General features: G+C 44.5%; 2 protein-coding genes across 3 annotated transcripts; one reads left to right on the top strand and one right to left on the bottom strand.

Annotated features, from left to right (window-relative positions):
* The first annotated feature begins 449 nt into the window (after positions 1 to 449).
* Positions 450 to 12,568, top strand: LOC106612134 (RUN and FYVE domain-containing protein 1). Of its 2 annotated transcripts, none has more exons than XM_014213040.3 (15): positions 450 to 815; positions 1,145 to 1,315; positions 1,528 to 1,747; positions 1,902 to 2,087; positions 3,468 to 3,603; positions 7,694 to 7,795; positions 7,884 to 8,000; positions 8,135 to 8,302; positions 8,405 to 8,502; positions 8,680 to 8,799; positions 8,868 to 8,997; positions 9,084 to 9,178; positions 10,812 to 10,860; positions 11,087 to 11,164; positions 11,357 to 12,568. In XM_014213040.3, exons 1-15 carry the CDS (start codon positions 482 to 484, stop codon positions 11,495 to 11,497), a joined length of 2,145 nt encoding a protein of 714 aa, XP_014068515.2. In that variant the 5' UTR covers positions 450 to 481; the 3' UTR covers positions 11,498 to 12,568. The 2 variants fall into 2 exon arrangements, with proteins under 2 accessions (XP_014068515.2, XP_014068514.2); XM_014213039.3 differs by having other exon boundaries at positions 1,142 to 1,315.
* Positions 12,569 to 12,615: 47 nt separating this feature from the next.
* Positions 12,616 to 17,956, bottom strand: LOC106612133 (heterogeneous nuclear ribonucleoprotein H). The gene is made up of 10 exons (XM_014213037.3): positions 17,804 to 17,956; positions 16,945 to 17,048; positions 16,686 to 16,841; positions 16,364 to 16,507; positions 15,577 to 15,715; positions 14,433 to 14,617; positions 14,086 to 14,198; positions 13,868 to 14,003; positions 13,425 to 13,598; positions 12,616 to 13,320 (listed from the first exon to the last, which is right to left on the bottom strand). Exons 2-10 carry the CDS (start codon positions 17,027 to 17,029, stop codon positions 13,229 to 13,231), a joined length of 1,224 nt encoding a protein of 407 aa, XP_014068512.3. The 5' UTR covers positions 17,030 to 17,048; positions 17,804 to 17,956; the 3' UTR covers positions 12,616 to 13,228.
* Between the last annotated feature and the right edge of the window lie 7,288 nt (positions 17,957 to 25,244).

Raw genomic sequence — 25,244 nt, 5'->3', positions numbered from 1 at the left:
CATGTTTCAAAGTGGTTTAAATAATATTATGATGTCAACCAAAAGCCACTGATCTGAATGGACTTCTAGGTCTGTGACTTCAGCTGTTTCAACATAGGCCTTCACACGCAATGGAGACACACCTGAAGGACACGGGACAATATCGATAGTGACATCTTGTGGTGTGAAATGGCTGCACATCTAGAACCTCGTAAACATTAGCTGTTGTCACCAATACTTAGCTTATTTTTATTGCATTTTTTCATTATATACACATGAATGTCCCTGTATTCATGCGTAATACTGGTATTATTGTTGCAATGAAAATAATAATAATAATAATAATAATGAAAATACAAATACTAAATATAGAAAGAAACACTTCAAACAATGCCAAGTGAATAAAAAACCCACCGAGAATCATAAATTGATTACTTTGGCCTTTTCTCAAGCATCATAGGCGACTGCTCGGGCCTTGTGTCACGTGTCCCATTAGGAAAACATGGCCGACGGAGTAAGTGAAACAAACACAGCTGCCGAGGAAAGCGACGCCAAAGAACAGGACCCCAAAGTTTTGGAAGTTCTTCCAGACAGCCACCCTGTTGGCGTTAGCAGCGATGAAGAGACTTCAAAAGACAAACCGGCGACCGAGAGCAACTGGTCAACACCGATCCTGTCACTGGCACGGAAGGCGACGGAGACCATCAGCAGTGGGGTCAGCTACGGTGCAGCTTTCAGAAACGCCACATCTTCGGGATCTGCTACGAGCTCTCCGACGTGTCCGACTAAACAAAACTCTACCGAGAATGACACCAACGCTAACCAATACCTACCAGGTACGTAACAAGACTATTGTATTGTACGCCAATGTGGAGGTATATAAACTTAGAAGGTAGTTTAGTGCTGAACCAGTGACTTCCCTCTTCTGTATCTCAACCGTCACTAACTGTAAACACAATACATCAGAATGGCATGTTCCAACATCATAAATATAGACGACTGTATTCTAACAGTCTATATTTGTCCGTGGTCATTTCTTAATATTCTTTTTTTAAATTACTTTTGCACTGGAAACTCCCCTCTTTTCCTCTCTCCTTCTCGCTCCCCCCCCCGTCTTCTCTCTTAATTTCTCTTTCTTTTGTCTGTCCCTCTCTATTTGTAGCAGTGAAGGACCATATGGCTGTGGAGCGCTCCAACCTGTTCAGTATGATGAAGCTGAGTATTAAGGGCCTGATCCAGTCTTCTCTGAGTCTGGGCAGAACCCTGGACTCTGACTACCCTCCTCTGCAGCAGTTCTTTGTGGTTCTGGAGCAGTGCCTCAAACATGGACTGAAAGGTGAGACTTGCTCTAGAACAGGGTGACCGGACAACCCTCAGCCTGGAGCACTACTAGGTCTGTTTCAGACTTTTGTCAGGGTCTTGATTAGCTGAATCAGGTGTGTTACTGCGGGGCTGGAGCGAAAGCCTGCACAACCAAGTTGGAGACTTAGTAGTTTTCGCCCTTTAAAGAACACTACCTAAACATTCACCTTTCTTCTCTCTCTGTAGTGAAGAAGTCATTCATCAATCAGAATAAGTCTATCTGGGGTCCTCTGGAGCTGGTTCAGAAGCTGTGTCCTGATTCTACTGATATTACCACCAGTGCCAGAGACCTGCCAGGGCTAAAGACTGGGTTGGGTCGGGCTCGGGCCTGGCTGCATCTGGCCCTGATGCAGAAGAAGTTGTCTGACTACCTGAAAGCCCTGCTGGACCATAAGGACCTCCTGGTGTGAGTACAGCTTAAGGCTCTGTTGCTAGAACTGAATCAGTGTAATAAGTATGTAATAAACATGTAACACCGGTAAACATGTTGTCCTATTCACGTTTACAGTAGTTATTGTATCTAACTTAGTAAATCTCTCTCTGCCTCCTTCCTCCTACAGTGAGTTCTATGATCCAGGAGCGTTGATGATGGAGGAGGAGGGGACAGTGATAGGAGGGATGCTGGTGGGGCTAAACGTCATTGATGCTAACCTCTGTATCAAAGGAGAGGACCTGGACTCCCAGGTGGGGGTCATAGACTTCTCCTTGTACCTGAAGGACCCTATGACCACTGAGACCACTAAGGAGTAAGTACAAAGTCTCCAGCCACCCTAGTCATAGACTTTTCTCTCTGCTACTGCACGGCAAGCGGTACCGGAGCGCCAAGTCTAGGTCCAAAAGGATCCTAAATAGCTTCTACCCCCAACCCGTAAGAGTCCTGAACAGCTAATCAAATGGCTACCCAGACTATTTGCATTGCCCCCCCACCCCCCAGAACGCTGCTGCTACTTTCTATTATTATCTATGCATAGTCACTTTAATAACTCTGCCTACATATACATATTACCTCAATTACCTCAACACCGGTACCCCCGCACATTGACTCTGTACAGGTACCCCCTGTATATAGCCTGCACATTGACTCTGTACCGGTACCCCCTGTATATAGCCTGCACATTGACTCTGTACAGGTACCCCCTGTATATAGCCTGCACATTGACTCTGTACAGGTACCCCCTGTATATAGCCTGCACATTGACTCTGTACAGGTACCCCCTGTATATAGCCTGCACATTGACTCTGTACCGGTACCCCCTGTATATAGCCTGCACATTGACTCTGTACCGGTACCCCCTGTATATAGCCTGCACATTGACTCTGTACCGGTACCCCCTGTATATAGCCTGCACATTGACTCTGTACCGGTACCCCCTGTATATAGCCTGCACATTGACTCTGTACAGGTACCCCCTGTATATAGCCTGCACATTGACTCTGTACCGGTACCCCCTGTATATAGCCTGCACATTGACTCTGTACCGGTACCCCCTGTATATAGCCTGCACATTGACTCTGTACAGGTACCCCCTGTATATAGCCTGCACATTGACTCTGTACAGGTACCCCCTGTATATAGCCTGCACATTGACTCTGTACAGGTACCCCCTGTATATAGCCTGCACATTGACTCTGTACCGGTACCCCCTGTATATAGCCTGCACATTGACTCTGTACCGGTACCCCCTGTATATAGCCTGCACATTGACTCTGTACAGGTACCCCCTGTATATAGCCTGCACATTGACTCTGTACCGGTACCCCTGTATATAGCCTGCACATTGACTCTATACCGGTACCCCTGTATATAGCCCCGCTATTGTTATTTACTGCTGCTCTTTAATTACTTTTTATTCTTATCTCATACTTTTTTTTTTGGTTGTATTTTCTTAAAACTGCATTGTTGGTTAATACCTGTTGTATTCAGCGCATGTGACAAATACAATTTGATTTATGTGTCTGTCTTTCCTCCTTCACCCCAAACACACTCTTCTCTTTGTTTTTTCCTATTCTTCTTTCCTTTAACAACCTCCTCTCTTTCTTTCTGTGATACAAAGATAAACCACACTCCTCTCTCTCTGTTATACTTTCTCTCTTCTCCTGTAACCTCTCCTTCTCTCCTCTGTCAGTGATACTAAGATGACGGCCATATTGGACCAGAAGCACTACATTGAGGAGCTGAACAGACACCTGAGCTGCACTGTCTCTGACCTGCAGGCCAAGATGGACTCCATAGAGAAGACCAACGGCAAGCTCATTGAGGAGGTTAGAGGAGCTTATGAGTTTTAATCCTTTGTGGTGTTTATTAACCCCCTAGAGTCGATGCCTGCGGAAATCAAATTAGCATAATACAAAATTCCCATAAATCCGTCAGTTTAAGCTAGACGTATGTTTTTCCACTGCATCCGCCGACGTTGCCCTTCCGCATCTGACGATGTTTCCCTTCTGCATCTGAGGTGAAAGGTGGCAGAGCTAGAATGGTGTTTGTCAGACCATGTGACATCCTGAAAACTGTTCTTCTCACAGAAACGTCTGTAGCATGCGAACGGTTTGACCTACAAAGAAACATGAGACTCACGAACATGATGGTGTTCTCCGTTTTGCTTTACAACCCCCACAATCATCACACGACTCGTCCTGAAGTCGGTACAGCTGATCTGCCAACTTCTGTCTGTAGCGTCCGAATAGTTTGGGCTACACACTCGTATGACCCCTCTGTGGAATGGTTAGTCTCTCACAAACACAGATGAACGGAGCAAAACACAGATAGACACTTCAGAACGACTTCCTTTAGATAGTAAAAAAAACCATCTGTTTAACCATGTATGAAGCTGTTATTCAGTGTTTCTATGGGATGATAGCAGTAAGGCCAAATTCAATGTTTCAAATCAAATGTTATTTGTCACATGCGCCGAATAGAACAGGTTACAGTGAAGTGCTTACTTACAAGCCCTTAACCAACAATACAGTTTTAAGAAAGAAAAAGTGTTAAGGTATTTACTAAAATAAGTTAAAAAAATAAATAAATAAAATCTGTATATAAAACCAAATATGTGTTGATATTAGTTGGCAGGATTCTTCAACATTATATATGGTAATTTGTATATACACAGAGTTAATAATTTCATAACGAGGACAGCAATCACTTTTGCTACCGCGCTGCATGGTCGAAGCAGGAGAAGAAGAGAAGCTCACTCTGAGTTGTCAAGACTTCCAAACAGTCAAACCATTCGATTATAAGACGGGAGGAAATCCAAATTTGTGCTATATACACGAAAGACTGAACAAAAATATATAAACCCAACATGCAACAATTTCAAAGATTTCACTGAGTTACAGTTCATATAAGGAAATCAGTCGCTTGAAACAAATTAATTAGGTCCTAATCTATGGATTTCACATGACTGGGAATACAGATATGCATCTGTTTAAAAAAGAAAAAGGTAGGATCAGAAAACCAGTCAGTATCTGGTGTGACCAGCATTTGTCTCATGCAGCACAACACATCTTCACATAGAGTTGATCAGGCTGTTGATTGTGGGAGGATGTTGTCCCACTCCTCTTAAATCAATGGCTCTGCGAAGTTTCTGGATATTGGAGGGAACTGGAACACGCTGTCGTACACGTCGATCCAGAGCATCCCACACATGCTCAATGGGTGACGTGTCTGGTGAGGATGCAGGCCATGGAAGAATTGGGACATTTTCACTTTCCAGGAATTGTGTACAGATTATTGCGACATGGGGCCATACATTATCATGCTGAAACATTAGGTGATGGAAGCAGATGAATGGCACGACAATGGGCCTCAAGATCTCGTCACGGTAACTCTTTGAATTCAAATTGCCATCAATAAAATACAATTGTGTTCGTTGTCCATAGCTTATGCAATGGGCTCCCGAGTGGTGCAGCGGTCTAAGGCACTGCATCTCAGTGCAAGAGGCGTCACTGCATTCCCTGGTTCGAATCCAGGCTGCATCACATCCGGCCGTGTTTGGGAGTCCCATAGGGCGGTGCACAATTGGCCCAGCGTCGTCCGGGTTTGGCCGGGGTAGGCCGTCATTGTAAATAAGAATTTGTTCTTAACTGACTTGCCTAGTTAAATAAAGGTTCAATTTAAATAAATAAAAAATGCCTGCCCATATCATAACCCCACCGCCACCATGGGGCACTCTGTTCACAAGCTTGACATCAGCAAACCGCTCGCCCACACAATGACATAGATGCTGTCTGACATCTTCCCGGTACAGTTGAAACCGGCATTCATCCATGAAGAGCACACTTCTCCAGCATGCCAGTGGCCATGGAAAGTGAGCATTTGCCCACAGAAGTCGTTTATGATGCTGAACTGCAGTCAGGTCAAGACCCTGGTGAGCACGACAAGCACGCAGATGAGCTTCCCTGAGACGGTTTCTGACAGTTTGTGTAGAAATTCTTTGGTTATGCAAACCCACAGTTCCATCAGCTGTCCGGGTGGCTGGTCCCACAGATGAAGAAGCCAGATGTGGAGGTCTTGAGCTGGCGTGGTTACAGGTGGTCTGCGGTTGTGAGGCCGGTTGGACGTACTGCCAAACTCTCTAAAACAAAAGATGGTAGGGAAATTAACGTTAAATTATCTAGCAACATCTCTGGTGGACATTCCTGCAGTCAGCATGCTGATTGCACACTCCCTCAAAACTTGTGGCATTGTGTTGTGTGACAAAACTGCACATTTTAGTGGCCTTTTGTCCCCAGCACAAGGTGCACCTGTGTAATGATCATGCTGTTTAAACAGCTTCTTGATATGCCACACCTGTCAGGTGGATGGATTATCTTGGCAAAGGAGAAATGCACACTAACTGGGATGTAAACACTGTTGTGCACAACATTTGAGATAAATAAGCTTTCTGTGCATATGGAACATTTCTGGATCTTTTATTTCAGCTCATCAATCAATCAAATGTATTTATAAAGCCCTTCTTACATCAGCCGATCTTACAAAGTGCTATACAGAAACCCAGCCTAAAACCCCAAACGGCAAGCAATGCAGATGTAGATGCATGGTGGCTAGGAAAAACTCCCTAGAAAGGCAGGAACCTAGGAAGAAACCTAGAGAGGAACCAGGCTCTGAGGGGTGGCCAGTCCTCTTCTGTCTGTGCCGGGTGGAAATTATAACAGAACATGGCCAAGATGTTCAAATGTTCATAGATGACCAGCAGGGTCATCATAATGATAATTATTATAATAATAATAATAATAATAATCACAGTGGTTGTAGAGGGTGCAACAGGTCAGCACCTCAGGAGTAAATGTCAGTTGGCTTTTCATAGCCGATCATTCAGAATTAGAGACAGCAGGTGCGGTAGAGAGAGAGAGGGTAGAAAACAGCAGGTCTGGGACAAGGTAGCACATCCGGTGAACAGGTCAGGGTTCCGGGAAGACGCAGGCAGAACAGTTGAAACTGGAGCAGCAGCACGACCAGGTGGAGTCATCACGCCAGGTAGTCCTGGGCATTGTCCTATGGCTCAGGTCCTCTGAGAGAGCGAGAATTAGAGGGAGCATACTTAAATTCACACAGACACCGGATAAGACAGGAGAAATACTCCAGAAATGACAGACTGACCCTAGCCCCCCAACACAAACTATTGCAGCATAAATACTGGAGGCTGAGACAGCTCATGAAACACGAGACCAACACTTTACAATGTGTTTATGCAACAAATGTTAGTTCTTCGAATCGTATAATACTGAATCGGATCGATTCGTTCCTCTAATTAAAACGAATGGCACAGAATCGTTTCAAACTAAAACGTATCGGAGCCCATGTATCTAGGTACATGGAATCGTCTTGAAAGGTAGAGATGTACATCTCTAGTTATAACCCTACATAATGCTTGTGGATGTATTCTATAACCCTATGTAGTTGTTATGGATGTGTTCTATAACTATATGTAATGATTATGGATGTTTATAACCATGTAGTCCTTACAGATGTGTTGTAACCCTACATAGTGCTTATGGATGTGTTAACTAGGGCTGTCAATTCTTTTATTGATCGAGTTAATCGCAGCATCAGTGTGAACTGTAGTTTAAGATTTTTCATACCAAAAACATTACAAGAATATTCACGTCTTGATTTTGTCTAAAGTAACGGTTAGTAAAATTAGGTCAATTGAGAAAAGCAGACTTTCTTTAACCTCAGTGTCAACTTGTTTTTACATGGCATGGTAGATTTGAGCTGTATAGATTTATTTAATGTTTTCAGTGTATTTTAACACTTTTCAGACAATGAGATGAATGGAAAATAACCCTACATAGTGCTTATTGATGTGTTCTAACCCTACATAGTGCTTATTGATGTGTTATAACCCTACAGTTGATGGCAGCGACAGACAGAATTAACTCTTTACGGGAGGAACAGGAAACACTGAGACATGAGAATGAGACCATCGTCCATTGCAGCCAGAAGAAAGAGGAGGTCAGGACTCTGTTTTTAGTCTGTGTAACTTTAATCTAACTCAGACAACATGAAGAGCTGGCATTTCACGTCCTGTGTGATTTCCTAGGCGACCCTGGAGGACAGTGCAGTAGAGCTGGAGACATACAGACAGACACGGCAGGGCCTGGATGAGATGTACAGTGTGGTCTGGAAACAGTACCAGGAGGAGAAACGCATCAGACAGGTGTGTGTGTGCGTGAGAAACAGCAAGATGAACAACTAGCTCTACATTTCTTAAAGAGATCCTAGCTAACTAACGTGTTATACTGCCTCTACAATAGGTGTGTGTGTTCCTGTACCTTGTATTCCTGTGTGTAGGAGTTGGAGAGGGAGCTGAAGCTGCAGGTAGGACTAAAGCAGGAGATGGAGATGGCCATGAGGCTGCTGGAGAAAGACACACATGAGAAACAGGAAACACTGCAAGCCCTCCGACAACAACTAGACCAGGTCAAAACCCTCAACCTGCAGATGTTCCACAAGACACAGGTAACACACACAGACAGATATACACGGACACACACACACACACTCTCACTTACGCAGCAACACCCTCGTGAGTACACACCTCTTGACAGAATGTGTGTGCAGGACTGTGAGCGTGAGGCCCAGAGGAAGCAGGAGGAAGAGGGACAACTGGAGGAGAAGATGAACCAGATGAAGACCACCATGAAGGAGATGGAGCAGAGGGTGTGTGGGTGTGTGTGTGTGTGTGTGTGTGTGTGTGTGGTGTGTGTGTGTGTGTGTGTGTGTGTGTGTGTGTGTGTGTGTGTGTGTGTGTGTGTGTGGTAGGTACAGGGTGGTTTCCATGATGGTTTCTTTGTTTTAACATGATTGAATGCTAATTGTAGTCCATGTATTTTCAGACTGCAGAACTCTGAGCGTGATCGCAGACAAAGGGACCAGATGGACAGGGTCATGAGAACAGAGCTGGAGGGCAGAGTAGACTCCCTACAGAAACAACTGTCTGACCTGGACACACTGAGGTACGTAAGCACAAGGATATACATTCACACACAGACACACACGTTGTGACCCACTCCCGTCTCCCTAGGCTGGGTCTGGAGAGTGATCTGTGCAGTGAGAAGGAGCAGAGACAGACCATTCAGAGAGCTTTACAGAGAGAACAGGACAACAGCACCGAGCTGCGCACCCAACTACAGCAGATACAGGGGCTACACACGGTCAGCGTCTCACACACACACACACACACAGAGAAAAGAGAAGTCTACCTCCTGTTTTTCTTCTGAGCTGGTTTGTGTGTGTCTAGGAGCTGCAGGATGTTCGTCAGGAGAAGAAGCAGCTCCAGCAGACCTGTCAGGATCAGGAGACGGCCTTACAGGAGATGGGTCTACACCTCAGCCAGTGAGTACTGTACTAGACGGCCTTACAGGAGATGGGCCTACACCTCAGCCAGTGAGTACTGTACTAGACGGCCTTACAGGAGATGGGCCTACACCTCAGCCAGTGAGTACTGTACTAGACGGCCTTACAGGAGATGGGTCTACACCTCAGCCAGTGAGTACTGTACTAGACGGCCTTACAGGAGATGGGTCTACACCTCAGCCAGTGAGTACTGTACTAGACGGCCTTACAGGAGATGGGCCTACACCTCAGCCAGTGAGTACTGTACTAGACGGCCTTACAGGAGATGGGTCTACACCTCAGCCAGTGAGTACTGTACTAGACGGCCTTACAGGAGATGGGCCTACACCTCAGCCAGTGAGTACTGTACTAGACGGCCTTACAGGAGATGGGCCTACACCTCAGCCAGTGAGTACTGTACTAGACGGCCTTACAGGAGATGGGCCTACACCTCAGCCAGTGAGTACTGTATTAGACGGCCTTACAGGAGATGGGCCTACACCTCAGCCAGTGAGTACTGTACTAGACGGCCTTACAGGAGATGGGCCTACACCTCAGCCAGTGAGTACTGTACTAGACGGCCTAACAGGAGATGGGCCTACACCTCAGCCAGTGAGTACTGTACTAGACGGCCTTACAGGAGATGGGCCTATACCTCAGCCAGTGAGTACTGTACTAGACGGCCTTACAGGAGATGGGCCTATACCTCAGCCAGTGAGTACTGTACTAGACGGCCTTACAGGAGATGGGCCTACACCTCAGCCAGTGAGTACTGTACTAGACGGCCTAACAGGAGATGGGTCTACACCTCAGCCAGTGAGTACTGTACTAGACGGCCTTACAGGAGATGGGCCTACACCTCAGCCAGTGAGTACTGTACTAGACGGCCTTACAGGAGATGGGCCTACACCTCAGCCAGTGAGTACTGTACTAGACGGCCTTACAGGAGATGGGTCTACACCTCAGCCAGTGAGTACTGTACTAGACGGCCTTACAGGAGATGGGCCTATACCTCAGCCAGTGAGTACTGTACTAGACGGCCTTACAGGAGATGGGCCTATACCTCAGCCAGTGAGTACTGTACTAGACGGCCTTACAGGAGATGGGCCTACACCTCAGCCAGTGAGCACTGTACTAGACGGCCTAACAGGAGATGGGTCTACACCTCAGCCAGTGAGTACTGTACTAGACGGCCTTACAGGAGATGGGCCTATACCTCAGCCAGTGAGTACTGTACTAGACGGCCTTACAGGAGATGGGCCTACACCTCAGCCAGTGAGTACTGTACTAGACGGCCTTACAGGAGATGGGCCTACACCTCAGCCAGTGAGTACTGTACTAGACGGCCTAACAGGAGATGGGTCTACACCTCAGCCAGTGAGTACTGTACTAGACGGCCTTACAGGAGATGGGCCTATACCTCAGCCAGTGAGTACTGTACTAGACGGCCTTACAGGAGATGGGCCTACACCTCAGCCAGTGAGTACTGTACTAGACGGCCTTACAGGAGATGGGCCTACACCTCAGCCAGTGAGTACTGTACTAGACGGCCTAACAGGAGATGGGCCTATTTACATCTCTCCCTTCCTGTGTTCCATCTGTTTTATCTTTGTGTGACTCATCTCTCTCGTAGGTCTAAACTGAAGATGGAGGACTTCAAAGAGGTCAACAAAGCCCTGAAGGTAAGGTGTTCCCTGTCCTACATTAAGACTTCCCCTAGCCCACCGTTACACCAAGTCTCTACGGAGTTTACTAGTGAAGAACAGATGAGACATAGGCACTCACCGCTGGTCATAGGGTCCTTCAGGTACAAGGCGAAGTCTATGACACCCACCTTCACAACACAGACACACACTCATTTCTGTAATCATTTGTGATTGAGCATTGTTGTCCGTCCGTGTCCGTCAGGGCCAAGCCTGGCTGAAAGATGATGAGGCTACACAGTGTAAACACTGTCAGAAGGACTTCTCCATCGCTCGCAGAAAAGTAAGGCTCTGTCCATCCATCTCTTCCGTCTTTCCTTCAGTTGTGGACTCTGGTCTGTGTCAGATGTAAAGGAAGGTTTAGAAAGGCCTTTGTATGAAATGCTGTCATTTGCCACAAGGGTTACAAATACAGTTATACTAAATGTCCCTGTTTTTTCCCTGTCTGTCTGTCTGTCTGTCTGTCTGTCTGCAGCACCACTGTAGGAACTGTGGAGATATCTACTGTAACAGTTGTTCTACTAATGAGTTGGCCCTGCCCTCCTACCCTCGACCTGTACGAGTCTGTGACATCTGTCACTCACTACTGCTGCAGAGGAGCATCTCTTCCTCCTGATGGAACACACACACACACACACCTCTTCTTCCTCCTGATGGAACACACACACACACACACCTCTTCTTCCTCCTGATGGAACACACACACACACACACCTCTTCTTCCTCCTGATGGAACACACACACACACACACACACCTCTTCTTCCTCCTGATGGAACACACACACACACACACACACCTCTTCTTCCTCCTGATGGAACACACACACACACACACCTCTTCTTCCTCCTGACGGAACACACACACACCTCTTCTTCCTCCTGACGGAACACACACACACTTCACTAATAATCTTTCTTCCCTCACTGTGCTCAAGGTCACTGAGAACATTTTAATCAAATTTGAGCAGGGACAGGCAATATCTATGTTTGTAAAGTTCTGTTTCGCCACTAACCTGAAATTCAGGATGTTTGGGCATGGTTGACTGTTGAACCCTCTGCTTTGTGGGCTAATACTGCCTTTTCTCATCTTTTAAACTCCCCTGGGAGGATTTCACAAAGAAGACAATTAGTTAGCCAGCTAATTGTCATTATGTTACGAACTAACTCCATATTCCTCCAGGATGCTGAATTTAAAATGATAGTTGAAGGGCGTTAGAGTATTGGAACATGTCAGTATTTGATGTATTATGAATGACCCAGTATGCAACAATGTCACAATTGTGGGAAATGTTAGATGAACTGACCTTCAATAATATCATTGTGTTGATTCACTTATTATAGACCTTTTTCAAAATTCCTGATTTAAATGTCTGAGGCGATTTATATGGTTTCACATGATTCTTTCACTTCCATTGAAGCAAAGGAACCAAGTTAATTTCTGTTCATTTCCTCAACCTGCCTGCCTGAACAATTGTGGATGTTAGACGGGCTTTTTTTTATTGTAAATGACTACAGAATGTTAACAAAGATAAAAGGTCTATTTTAGAATGTATATAAATAACGATCATTTTGTGGATTGATTGTGACTAGTACTAAACAGCCAATATCTGCCAAGTCATTGTGGCTTGTTTTGAGCAACATGTTTTCTATATAGATATCTAATTTAATACAATGTACCTGAATGTGTTTCTTGACTGTCTACGACACCACTCACGTCAAACAGGACAAAGACGTTTATCGATCTTAAAATTGTATTTATTCTTGTGCACCTTACAAGAACTACAAAGAGAAAATTCCAAATAGGCAGTAGAAAGAAACCTTTATAAACAGAAAAACTTAAAGGTTTGTTTGCTAAATAAGTCTCCAATCTTCATTATAAAACATGCTCTTTATTCACCATGTTAACTTCACGCTATTTTGACATTGGTTTCAGACAGACAAAGTCCAGATATTTTTGCAGCTACTGGAGAAAAGAGATCTAGAAGACTATTTACAGAAGTGTTGGTTCATCCACTCAGAGAGAACTGCCAGGGATGGGGACAATTTATTTTCAATTACAAAAATATGGAATTGGAATTTGGTTTACTTTGAGTTGACGTCAACATAAGGAGGTTAAAGAAACAGACTGGGTCATAATCACAGTTGGTTATTTGAATCTTCCAGGTAACGATGATGAAACAAGCATTCAGACCACGGTCCTAGTTTGCGTTGCTGCAGTCATGAACAGTAGGAGAGGGTGAAAAAACAGAGGGGCCTCAATCATTAATACGATCAGTCTAAAACAAAACATCCAGGTGAGAACTACAATTCCAGTCCTTCCAGCCGAACTCATGCTTGGTTAAAGAACTACATCCCCCATCCGGCCCCCAGGCCATTGGAACTCCTGTCTCCTCGTCCACCGCCGCTATAGTAACTGCTACTCATACCGCCCTGGTTACCTGACAGGAGAGAGATAGACACTATAGGACCGAGGAGTTCACAAGTCACACACAGTAAAGTTTGATAGTTCGAGTCATACAAGGCTGACAGAGCTGATACTCACTATAGTCACTGTAACCTCCCATGCTGCCCTGGCTGCTGTAGCCTCCAGAGTATCCAGAGCTCAGCCCTCCACTGCTATAGGACTGGCTCCCCATACCCCCCTGCATCGGACTGCCGTACGAGCCATTACTGCCCCCTGCTGTAGAGTTCAGGAACAGCTCCACATAGCGGTGCTCTGCAGGACAGACAGCTGGTTAGTACATGTATTTAATCATATTAAGGTAGGAAAATAAGGAAGGAATGCTGGGGGGGGTACGGGGGGGGGGGGGGAGGAATTGTGGGGAGAGGGGCAAGGAGGGGGGGATTGTGGGGAAGGAGAGGGATGGGGGGATTGTGGGGAAGGAGAGGGATGGAGGGATTATGGGGGGGTACATTGTAAAGTGCCTTTCATAATAGCTGTGGCCAGCTCAAACCAAAATAACTTCAAAACAAAGACAGACTCACGCATGTTGGCCTTGTCCTTTGACATGGCTGTCACAGCATCCTCATGTGTAGCAAACTCCACGTCAGCCTCTCCTGTCACTCTGCCGTCAGGACCGATCTCTACATGCACTCTCACTGGGTTCAGAGGAGAGAAGAACTACGGAGAGAGGGAGGGAGCAGTGTGTTATTCTCACCGTCTCTCACACACACCATTCTTAGTAGGAGACCCTACAACTCACATTGTAGATGTCAGTCTCTGTGGCTCTGTAGGGCAGACCCCTCATGTGAACACAGTGACCCGTGGTGCTCTGGAAGGAGGAGCTACTGTCACCATACCGCCCATCAGACACACCTGAGGTTAGACACACACCTTAGTTATGGAGACACTGGTCTGGGACATTGAGGCATATACAGTCTCTCATCATGATAGAAATGTACATAGAGGGCTAGGAAGAGTATGACTGGGAGACCATTATGTTATGATCCATAATCATGACCCTTCTGACTGATCATCGTTCCCTCTTAATCCATTTAGATGATCAAAAACAAACACTGTCTTCTTACACCAGGAAGACATTACACACACCTCCACCATAGCCTCCGCGTCTGGCCCTGTCGTAAGAGCCCCCTCCTCGGCCCCCCATCATGTTGTACCCACGGCCCCCAGACGGTCTGTCATAGGGCCCCGGTCTCTGCATCCCCATAGGTTTCCTCTGGGGTTCGTAGTGGGTCCTCACCTCGGCACGGCTGCTCTTGAAGATCTCAATGTACCTGAGATGCATACAGTACACACACCATGAAGAGCCCACCACACAGGAGGAGGGAGACTAGAGCTAGCTACTGTACAGCTCCTAAGGCTGAATCAATGTGTGTTCAAATGGAAAGGGCACCAATAAAGTTGGATGTTCAATATTCAGTTGACATTTTTCTGTAGTTGCTGGTCATTGAGGGTACTGATAAAGTTGGGTTATTCAGGCCAGGTGCTGCCATGTGCACTACTGTTCCGTAGGTAGGTGAGACTTGATCTAGTGGGTAACAGTATACTGGGTAGTATAAAGCCTTGACAGTACAACAGACACTTTTCTTATGGTCACCTGCAGGTACTCAATACAGTTAACACTGAGGTTACAGTACAATCTGTGTCCCTGCTGTGGTCATTGTCCTGTTGTTATCCATGGAGACACACTCTCTGAGCATTACCTGTGAGTGACAGTGGGCGGGATCCTTGTCCTCATGTTGAATGGCCCTCAGTGAGTTAGAACACCTGGGAGAATTGTATCTGTCTGTCCATTGGCTACCTGTATTGATGTTTAGTGCCCAGGATCCAATCAGTTTCACTCTTAAGAATCAGGGTAAAATGGATATGCCAAATTAAACTGCAATTTTTACTTTGCACTCTCAACCAAACTCAGTGACGAACCTGAGAGCTTACAAGTCACCTCGGCACTAAACTCAGAATATGATCCATCTCCCAATGGTTTAAGAACAAAAAGAATGTGCTTCATTTTCCCAACGACTGCTGTGAGTGAATGAGTGTTAGTGTGTTTTGATCTAATATTGTAACTATGTGTCTTTGCAGTCAATATCTGAGTATGTGTTGTCTTAAATGAACAGATATCACTTTTTACTGTTCTGTTGAGTGTCAGTCAGTTATACCTGTGGTTAATGTTTGTAAGTTGTACACCATAAGAAATGCAACTTTATCCAGCCAACCAACCATCCATCCCCACCTGTGCCCTATTCTTTCCTTGTGTTTCTTTAGAGCCTTTTCAGCTATATCCTGTGAAGCAAACTGCACGAAGGCCTCCCCCGTACTCCTCCCCTGGAAGTCCAGCGGCAATGTTATCCCATTTGGCACGATTTCCAACCCTTCAACCCAAGGACAGATAACCCCAGTGGGGGACACAGTAAATCACATGCCCAGTTACAGAAAGATAGCTTTCTCTGCTGTTGCTTTATTTATTTTGTATGATAGATTAAAAAAAAACTTTTTAAGAGATAATGAAAACCATACATTATGTAATGTACACACCTGGTGAGTGTTTTTAACCAATGAGTCAATGACCATTCATGGTACTTAATTTTACTGCAACATAAAGGAGGATGAGAGGAAAGAGTGAGCGAGAGAGAAGAGGATACAGAAGAGACTGTAGGTGTGAAGGAATGAAAAGGAGTGGCTCTGGCGGTACTTGCGTTACCTTTAGTACCCACCCATTCTATAATTGTCCCAATGGGATGAATTAAAGGACCACTGTCAATGAGAGTGACAGAGACTAGCATGTCAGGCCTGATTGGTCAAATTATTGTACAGAATAATTCATTTTGGAACCAAAGCAGTGATAGAGAAAATTAGGTGATGGGGGAAATCCTGGACAAACTATAGCCTGTATAATGTAAGTCGCTCTGGTTAAGACTGTCTGCTAAATGTAAATGATCCTGGATCATTGAGGGCTGAGGACGGTTACCTAGTCCTACAGGATGTTATGGGGCTGTTCATGTGAACCAAGCTACTAGTACCTGAGAGGAACTGGACAATCTCCTCCTTGCTGCAGCCGAAGGGGAGGCCTCGGAGCCTGACCAGGCCGTCTCCAGTCGTCTCTGGGCTGCTTGAACCAGAATGCTTCATCACCCAGTCCATCTCCACATTGTTGGATTTGAACACTGAGAAAATACAAGTCAAGTCAACACATACAGTCACTCCTGATAGTGCTACACAATGTAAACAGCTGAGAAATGTAGCCCAAAGTGAAGTCCCAAGGAACATATGCTTCTGCTGCGAACATTGAAACTTCAAGACTTGCAGTGACACAAAAACGCACACACAGAGACACACACACACCTTCCACATATCTGTGGCCCATGGTTTCTCTGTCCTTCTTCACAGCGATCTTAAGGTCATCCTCGTTCTCCAGCTCAACGAAGGCCTCTCCGCTGGGTCGGCCCTCACGTGTGGAGGTAAAATGGATGCTGGTGCCATTGTTGGCGATTTTACAATCTATATACCAAGAAGAGGTTTGAGGGACTCACAGTTATCTCAGCTGTGAGAGGCTATAAACGTGTAGTTTCAAGCTATACAGGTGTTATCGTAAAGGTGTTACCTGAGAAGAACCTCTGCATTTCATCCACAGAGCAGGACCATGGTAGGCCTCTCACACGCACCACAAAACCCTCTCCATCAGACATGGTTGGTATTATTTTAAACCTGAGGAAAATAAAGAAGCATATTGGTGTGTTTGTAATGGGGCTCCTAAGGCACTGCATCGCAGTGAGAGAGGCGTCACTACAGTCCCTGGTTCGAATCCAGGCTGTATCACATCCGTCCGTGATTGGGAGTCCCATAGGGCGGCATACAATTGTTCCAGCATCGTCCGGGTTTGACCGTCATTGTAAATAATAACTTGTTCTTAACTGACTTGCCTAGTTAAATAAATAAAAAACGTAAATTAACTAGCTACCTTTACTCAGCTAGCCTACGTTACTTGGCTAATAATATTTAACTACGTAACTAGTTAGCTAGCTGGCCATCCAAATTGTATTTTACATTTAGGTAAGTGAATGCAGTTAACTAGCTAATCATGTCTCGTAACGTTCGACTTTTTAAATTGCTGCAAATGCTAGCTGGTAGCTATCTAACAATGCGAGCACATTGTGAATTTAGCTAGCGCATTGTTGCTAGTAGCTAACGTTAGTTAAATAAATTTAACTGGCTACAGTAGCTAAATTCATTATTATGAAACATATGATTGCACCTAACAAAATAGCTAGATTAAGTTAATTTGGCTAACGTTATTAGATCACAATTTGATCCTTAGACAGTCATACACAAATGGCAGGCCTGGCGTTAGCTACCTGGCTTACTACCAGTAGCTTGATCAAATTGGATGGCATAAACCGCAAGGACTCACAAGGTAAAGGTAATATCACAAATCATATTCGCTGAAAAATAGACATAGCTACCTGTTAATTTGGATACAGTGGCAATATTATCACAACCAGGATTGCTAGTATAGCTAGCTGTGCATCGGTATCAGGTCGGTGTTTTTCTGCTAGCTAGCGCCTATCTCGCTAACTAGGTCCACGCCCTAAAAGTATGACGTAGCCTGTCTGGGCCCTTTATCTGTGGCCCCATTTTACTGAGGAAACTGTGGTGAAAACTGAACGGTATTACTGCTGTAGACTGCATGACACCTAGCAAGCTTCTTAGGAAACTTGGAAAGCTATTTGTTGCTGTCAGATTCAACATTTACATTGCTTTCCATTGCTCTTGAGAAAAAATGCACTCACATTACGCTAAGGTACATTCCTAATCTAAAACTTATAAATGTACATTTAAACATTAAAGGCCCAGTGCAGTTCAAAAAATGTTGTCCTGTGTTTTGTATATTATTGTACAACAGCTGATGAAACTAACACTGGACAAGTTTTTAAAACATTTATCAGTGTTATTTATTTCCTGATAGTTGACTGGTTGAAAATACAATCTACCAAGGAACTAATTAGCAGGTTTGCATGGGTAGAAGTTTTGGCTTTCCATGGTGACATCACCATGCAGTAAATGAGTTAATAGACCAATAACAAAGAGAGTTCCAAACCTCTCTGCTAATGGGCGGATTCGATTATGCTGAGCGGTGAGGGAGGAGCGCCCTTCTCAAATTGAACATTAATCTGTATTGCTCATTCATGTTGTCAACAAGGCAGCATGGTGCATCGTCCAGAAACATACATCTATTTTCTACAAAATACATGTTTTAGTTTTCTAACTACACTGAACAAAAAGTGGTGCTGAGGAGTATTTCTGTCTGTAATAAAGACCTTTTTGGGGGGAAAATGGCTGGGCCTGGCTCCCCCAGTGAGTGGGCCTGGCTACCAAGTGGGTGGGCCTATTTTTGTGTTCAGTATAGTTTTCATTGGGAAGGCAGATAAAGGGTTTTTATTTAAAGCAATCACTTTTGCATGTGTAGTCACAGAATCCTACTCATTACACTTCGTGCTTAATTAGGTCACTTTTGTTTTGAGCCGACTTCGCGTGGGCTTTGAACGGGCACTTGGTTAATGCCTGGGTGGCAGACCGGTTTCAAAATGAATGCAATCAACTTTCACCCTGGTGCAAAACACGCCTACCCTGGCCGGGCCAGGGCCAGATTAATCGAATCGCCTCATGAACAGCTAGTTTTCGGTTTCCCCCTCCCCACTCAAACTTCTCCCAGACAGTCATGGGAAAATTCTTGCTTGAGATGTCGTTTTTGCTAAAAAGCTATCGTTGTCCATTTAAATAGAAATCTATTACACTAAGGTACTTAATTGTTATACAGAAAATATTTTATATTGTTTTTGTTTTTTTACGGCTGCATTGGGCCTTCAACTAAATTACTTGAGTTAGATTTGTGTTCCTCTGTGAATCTGTGAACTCGGAAGGTGGAGATTTAAGGCATGTTCTAGTATAGGTTGTTTTCATGGCCAGGCACACTTCACAGATGATCAGATTGAATGTGCCCTTGAGCAAGGCACTTAACCCCATTGCTCCAGGGTCGCTGTTGATAATGGCTGACCCTGGCCGTGACCCCACTCTCCATGGGTGTCTCAAGGGGAGTAAAAAACACATTTCCAATTCACACATGTGATATAGGACAAATATAAGCACTTACCAAATTATTATTCAATTATACACTTCTACACATTATCTCTTACCTCCTCCATTACCAGATGGGTAATCTCGGCAACCCAGAAAAAAATATTGCGTAAATACCAGCTACATCTGTCTTAGACAGATTATCAAATGGGGAAGGGTTAGGCCGGGTTAAGGCAAATCTCTCCTGATCTAGGATCAGTTTACTCTATCTCAATCCTTACCATGCCCAGTGTTAAGGAGGGAACCTACCCCACATGGTTGCCATGTCCGCGGTTCTCCTGAAATTGGGCTACTTTGAAAACTATGTCGCGGGTGAAAATGTATTGGTCGCGGGTTGCAGGTTTTTGGGCTACTTTCCACTGCAGCCAACATGGAATTTCTATAAATAAATATTAAAACAATATTTCACTGTAACCTGCTGCTGCTAACCATTGGTGTAAAGTACTTAAGTAAAAATACTTTAAAGTACTACTTAAGTAGTTTTTTTGGGGTATCTGTACTTTACTGTACTATTTATATTTTTGACAACTTTTAGTTTTACTTCACTACATTCCTATAGAAAATAATGTACTTTTTACATTTTCCCTGACACCCAAAAGTACTCGTTACATTTAGCCGGACAGCTTAGCAGGACAGAAAATTGTCCAATTCACACACTTATCAATAGAACATCCCTGGTCATCCCTTCTACCTCTGATCTGGCGGACTCACAAAACACAAATGCTTAGTTTGTAAATGATGTCTGAGTGTTGGAGTGTAAATTATAAAAACAAGAAAATTGTGCAGTCTAGTTTGCTAATATAAGGAATTTTAAATGATTTATACTTTTACTTTTGATACTTAAGTATATTTAAAACCAAATACTTTTACACTTTACTCAAGTAGTACTTTATTGGGTGACTTTCACTTTATTTGTCATTTTCTATAAAGGTATCTTTCCTTTTACTCAAGTATGACAATTGGGTACTTTTTCCACCACTGCTACTAACTATCACCCGTGACTTCGTCCTCAGAGCATGCACAGACCAGCTGGCTGGAGTCTTTACGGACATATTCAATCTCTCCCTATCCCAATCTGCTGTCCCCACTTGCTTCAAGATGTCCACCATTGTTCTTGTGCCCAAGAATGCAAAGGTAACTGAACTAAATGACTATTGCCCCGTAGCACTCACTTCTGTCATCATGAAGTGCTTTGAGAGACTAGTTAAGGATCATATCACCTCTACCCTCCAAACTCATCATCAAGCTCAAGGCCCTGAACCCCGTCCTGTGCAACTGTGTCCTGGACTTCCTGACGGGCCGCCCCCGGTGGTGAAGGTAGGAAACAACAACTTCACTTCGCTGATCCTCAACACAGGGGCCCCACAAGGGTGTGTGCTCAGCCCCATGACTGCGTAGCCACGCACACCTCCAACTCAATCATCAAGTTTGCAGATGACACAACTGTAGTAGGCCTGATTACCAACAATGATGAGACAGCCTACAGGGAGGAGGTGAGGGCCCTGGCGGAGTGGTACCAGGAAAATAACCTCTCCCTCAACGTTAACAAAACGAAGGAGCTGATCGTGGACTTCAGGAAACAGCAGAGGGAGTATGCCCCTATCCACATCGATGGGACCGCAGTGGAGAAGGTGAAAAGCTTCAAGTTATTTGGTGTACACATCACTGACAGTATGAAATGGTCCACCCACACAGACAGTGTGATGAAGAAGGCTCATCAGTGCCTCTTCAACCTCAGGAGGCTGAAGAAATTCAACTTGGCCCCCAAGACCCTCACAAACCTTTACAGATGCACAATTGAGAGCATCCTGTCGGGCTGTATCACAACCTGGTACGGCAACTGCACCGCCTGAAACAGCAAGGCTCTCCAGAGGGTGGTGCGGTCTGCCCAACGCATCACCGGGGGCACACTGCCTGCCCTGTAGGATACCTACAGCACGCGATGTCACAGGAAGGCCAAAACGATCATCAAGGACATCAACCACACGAGCCACGGCCTGTTCACCCTGCTATCATCCAGATGGCGAGGTTAGTACAAGTGCATCAAAGCTGGAACCGAGAGACTGAAAAATAGCTTCTATCTCAAGGCCATCAGACTGTTAAATAGCCATCACTAGCCAGCTACCACCCGGCTACTCAACCCTGCACCTTAGAGGCTGCTGCCCTATATGCATAGACATGAAATCACTAGCCACTTTAATAATGGAACACTAGTCACTTTAATAATGTTTACATACTGCTTTACTCATTTCATATGTATATACTGTATTCTATTGTACTGTATTTTAGTCAATGCCACTCTGACATTGCTCATATATATTTCTTAATTCCATTCTTTTACTTTTAGATTTCAAATCAAATCAACAACAAAAAAATCACATGCCCAGAATACAACAGGTGTACACCTTACAGTGAAATGCTTACTTAAGCCCTTAACCAACAATGCAGTTTTAAGAAAAATAAGTGTTAAATAAAAAATAGATAAGTAAAAAAGAAAAAAGAAAAGTAACAAATAATTAAACAGCAGCAGTAAAATAACAATAGCGAGGCTATATGCAGGGGTACCAGTACAGAGTCAATGTGTGGGGGCACCGGTTTGTGTGTATTGTTGTGAATTGTTAGATACTACTGCACTGTTGGAGCTAGGAACACAAGCATTTCACTACACCCGCAATAACATCTGCCAAATATGTGTATGTGACCAATAAAATGTTATTTGATTTGATTTATCAGGCAAGCTGTTGCTGAGTGAGTGAGTGGTGGGGAGGGCCAGAGGTGTGTGTTTTTGTGTTGAGAGAGCACTGCAGCATGCAGCTTAGTCCTCTATTGGCTGAGTCATGTGAGTGAGAGGAGACAGCAGCACACACTCACATCATTACTTTTTACCAGTTGTAGGTAGGCTATTTAACTTGTCATTATGTGCGAGTGGAAATTTGAAATGGAAGTTATGGAACTCCCTTGGGTGCTTCTGTTTTGGGGAAAAAGTCCTCAGTGAAACTGACATTAAATGTGGAGAATGATACATTTGCATCTGTTGGCCATCAAGTAGCCTATTCATTTATATACCATTGTAGGGCACGAGGGTTCCCCCCCACATTTTTTTTTTTTTTTCAAGGAACTCAGTCCGGCTAGTAGAAGTTGTAATAGTAGAATGCACAAGGTCCCATTTCTAAATTGGGTAGTGCATCATCAGTTCCTCTCGTCATGTTAGTCATTGCATACATTAGAGAGCTATTTATAACTTGTCAGAAATGTCCAGATCAACTAGCCCATGTCAGCTAAGGTTTTTTTTATTCAGCTTTATTAGCCCATAGATATTGTTGTAATTTTTTACTCACTCAAATATCAAATGAATACACATTAGACATGGCAAAATATATATAAGAAAACTAGCTTTAAAACGGCAACATTTTCTTTGCACCCATGGCAAAATGTGTAGAACTGCAGGAAATAAGCTTTAACCCTGCAAAACTCTCCACCAACAAGAGGGGTGTGAACATTTTGTGTCATGAACAGTGCTTGTACCCATAGAAATAGACGTGGCACGTGTGGGGGATGTTCCCCGATGCTGAGAGGGGGGCCCTAAGTGAAAACCTTTTGGAACCCCTGTTGTAGGCTACCATTTGATACAATACATATGTTGAAATTACAATATCACTGGAGTCATTGCAAATCAATTTGTGCCACTTGTGCATCCTACCTGGATATGGCAAACAGATTTAATAAGTAGTCTATAACTTCAGTGTATTGTTGTTGTACACACAAAGCTCATCACTAAGCTAAGGACCCTGGGACTAAAGACCTCCCTCTGCAACTTGATCCTGGACTTCCTGAGGGGCCGCCCCCAGGTGGTAAGTAGGCAACAACACATCTGCTATGCTGATCCTCAACACTGGGGACCCTCAGGGATGCGTACTTAGTCCCCTCCTTTATTCCCTGTTCACCCACGACTGCGTGGCCAAGCACAACTCCAACACAATAATTAAGTTTGCTGACGACCGAACAGTGGTAGGCCGGATCACCGACAACGATGAGACAGCCAATAGGGAGGATGTCAGAGACCTGGAAGTGTGGTGCCAGGACAACCACCTCTCCCTCAATGTGAGCAAGACAAAGGAGATGATCGTGGACTATGGGAAAAGGAGGGCCGAATAGGCCCCCATTAACATAGACGGGGCTGAAGTGGAGTGGATCGAGAGTTTCAAGTTCCTTGGTGTCCACATTACAAACAAACTATCATGGTCCAAACACATCAAGACAGTTGTGAAGAGGGCACGACAACACCTTTTCCCACCCAGGGACTGAAAAGATTTGGCATGGGTCCCCAGATCCTCAAAAGGTTTTACAGCTGCACCATCGAGAGCATCCTGACTGGTTGCATCACCGCCTGGTATGGCAACTGCTGGGCATCTGACCGTAAGGCGCTACGGAGGGTAGGGCTTACAGCCCAGTACATCACTGGGGCCAAGCTTCCTGACATCCAGGACCTACAGTTGAAGTCGGAAGTTTACATACGCTTAGGTTGGAGTCATTAAAACTCTTTTTTTTTACCATGCCACAAATTGTTTTGTTAACAAACTATAGTTTTGGGAAGTTGGTTAGGACATCTACTTTGTGCATGACACAAGTCATTTTTCCAACAATTGTTTACAGACAGATTATTTCACTTATAATTCACTGTATCACAGTTCCAGTGGGTCAGAAGTTTACATATACTAAGCTGGCTGTGCCTTTTAAACAGCTTGGAAACTTCCAGAAAATGATGTCATGGCTTTAGAAGCTTCTGATAGGCTAATTGACATTATTTGAATCAATTGGAGGTGTACCTTTGCTTGACATCATGGGAAAATCAAAAGAAATCAGCTAAGACCTCAGAAAAAAATGTAGACCTCCTCAAGTCTGGTTCATCCTTGTGAGCAATTTCCAAACGCCTGAAGGTACCACGTTCATCTGTACAAACAATAGTATGCAAGTATAAACACCATGGGACCACGCAGCCGTCATACCGCTCAGGAAGGAAATGTGTTCTGTCTCCTAGGGATGAACGTACTTTGGTGCGAAAAGTGCAAACCAATCCCAGAACAACAGCAAAGGACCTTGTGAAGATGCTGGAGGAAACGGGTACAAAAGTATCTATATCCACAGTAAAACGAGTCCTATATCGACATAACCTGAAAGGCTGCTCAGCAAGGAAGAAGCCACTGCTCCAAAACCGCCATAAAAAAGCCAGACTACGGTTTGCATCTGCACGTGGGGACAAAGATCGTACTTTTTGGAAAGATCCTCTGGTCTGATGAAACAAAAATAGAACTGTTTGGCCATAATGACCATCGTTATGTTTGGCTTAAGGACAACAAAGTCAAGGTATTGGAGTGGCCATCACAAAGCCCTGACCTCAATCCTATAGAAAATTTGTGGGCAGAACTGAAAGTGGGTGCGAGTAAGGAGGCCTACAAACCTGACTCAGTTACACCAGCTCTGTCAGGAGGAATGGGCCACAATTCACCCAACTTATTCTGGGAAGCTTGTGGAAGGCTACCCGAAACGTTTGACCCAAGTTAAACAATTTTAAGGCAATGCTACTAAATAGTAATTGAGTGTATGTAAACTTGTGACCCATTGGGAACGTGATGAAAGAAATAAAAGCTGAAATAAATCATTCTCTCTGCTATTATTCTGACATTTCACATTCTTCAAATAAAGTGTTGATCCTAACTGACCTAAGACAGGGCATTTTTACTATAATTAAATGTCAGGAATTGTGAAAAA

The sequence above is a fragment of the Salmo salar genome, chromosome 09 (genome assembly GCF_965601325.2).
Source record: "Salmo salar chromosome 09, fSalSal1, whole genome shotgun sequence".
Lineage (NCBI taxonomy): Eukaryota > Metazoa > Chordata > Actinopteri > Salmoniformes > Salmonidae > Salmo > Salmo salar.
The sequence above is the reverse complement of the archived record's forward strand: the minus strand, read 5'-3'. Positions and strand labels throughout refer to the sequence as shown.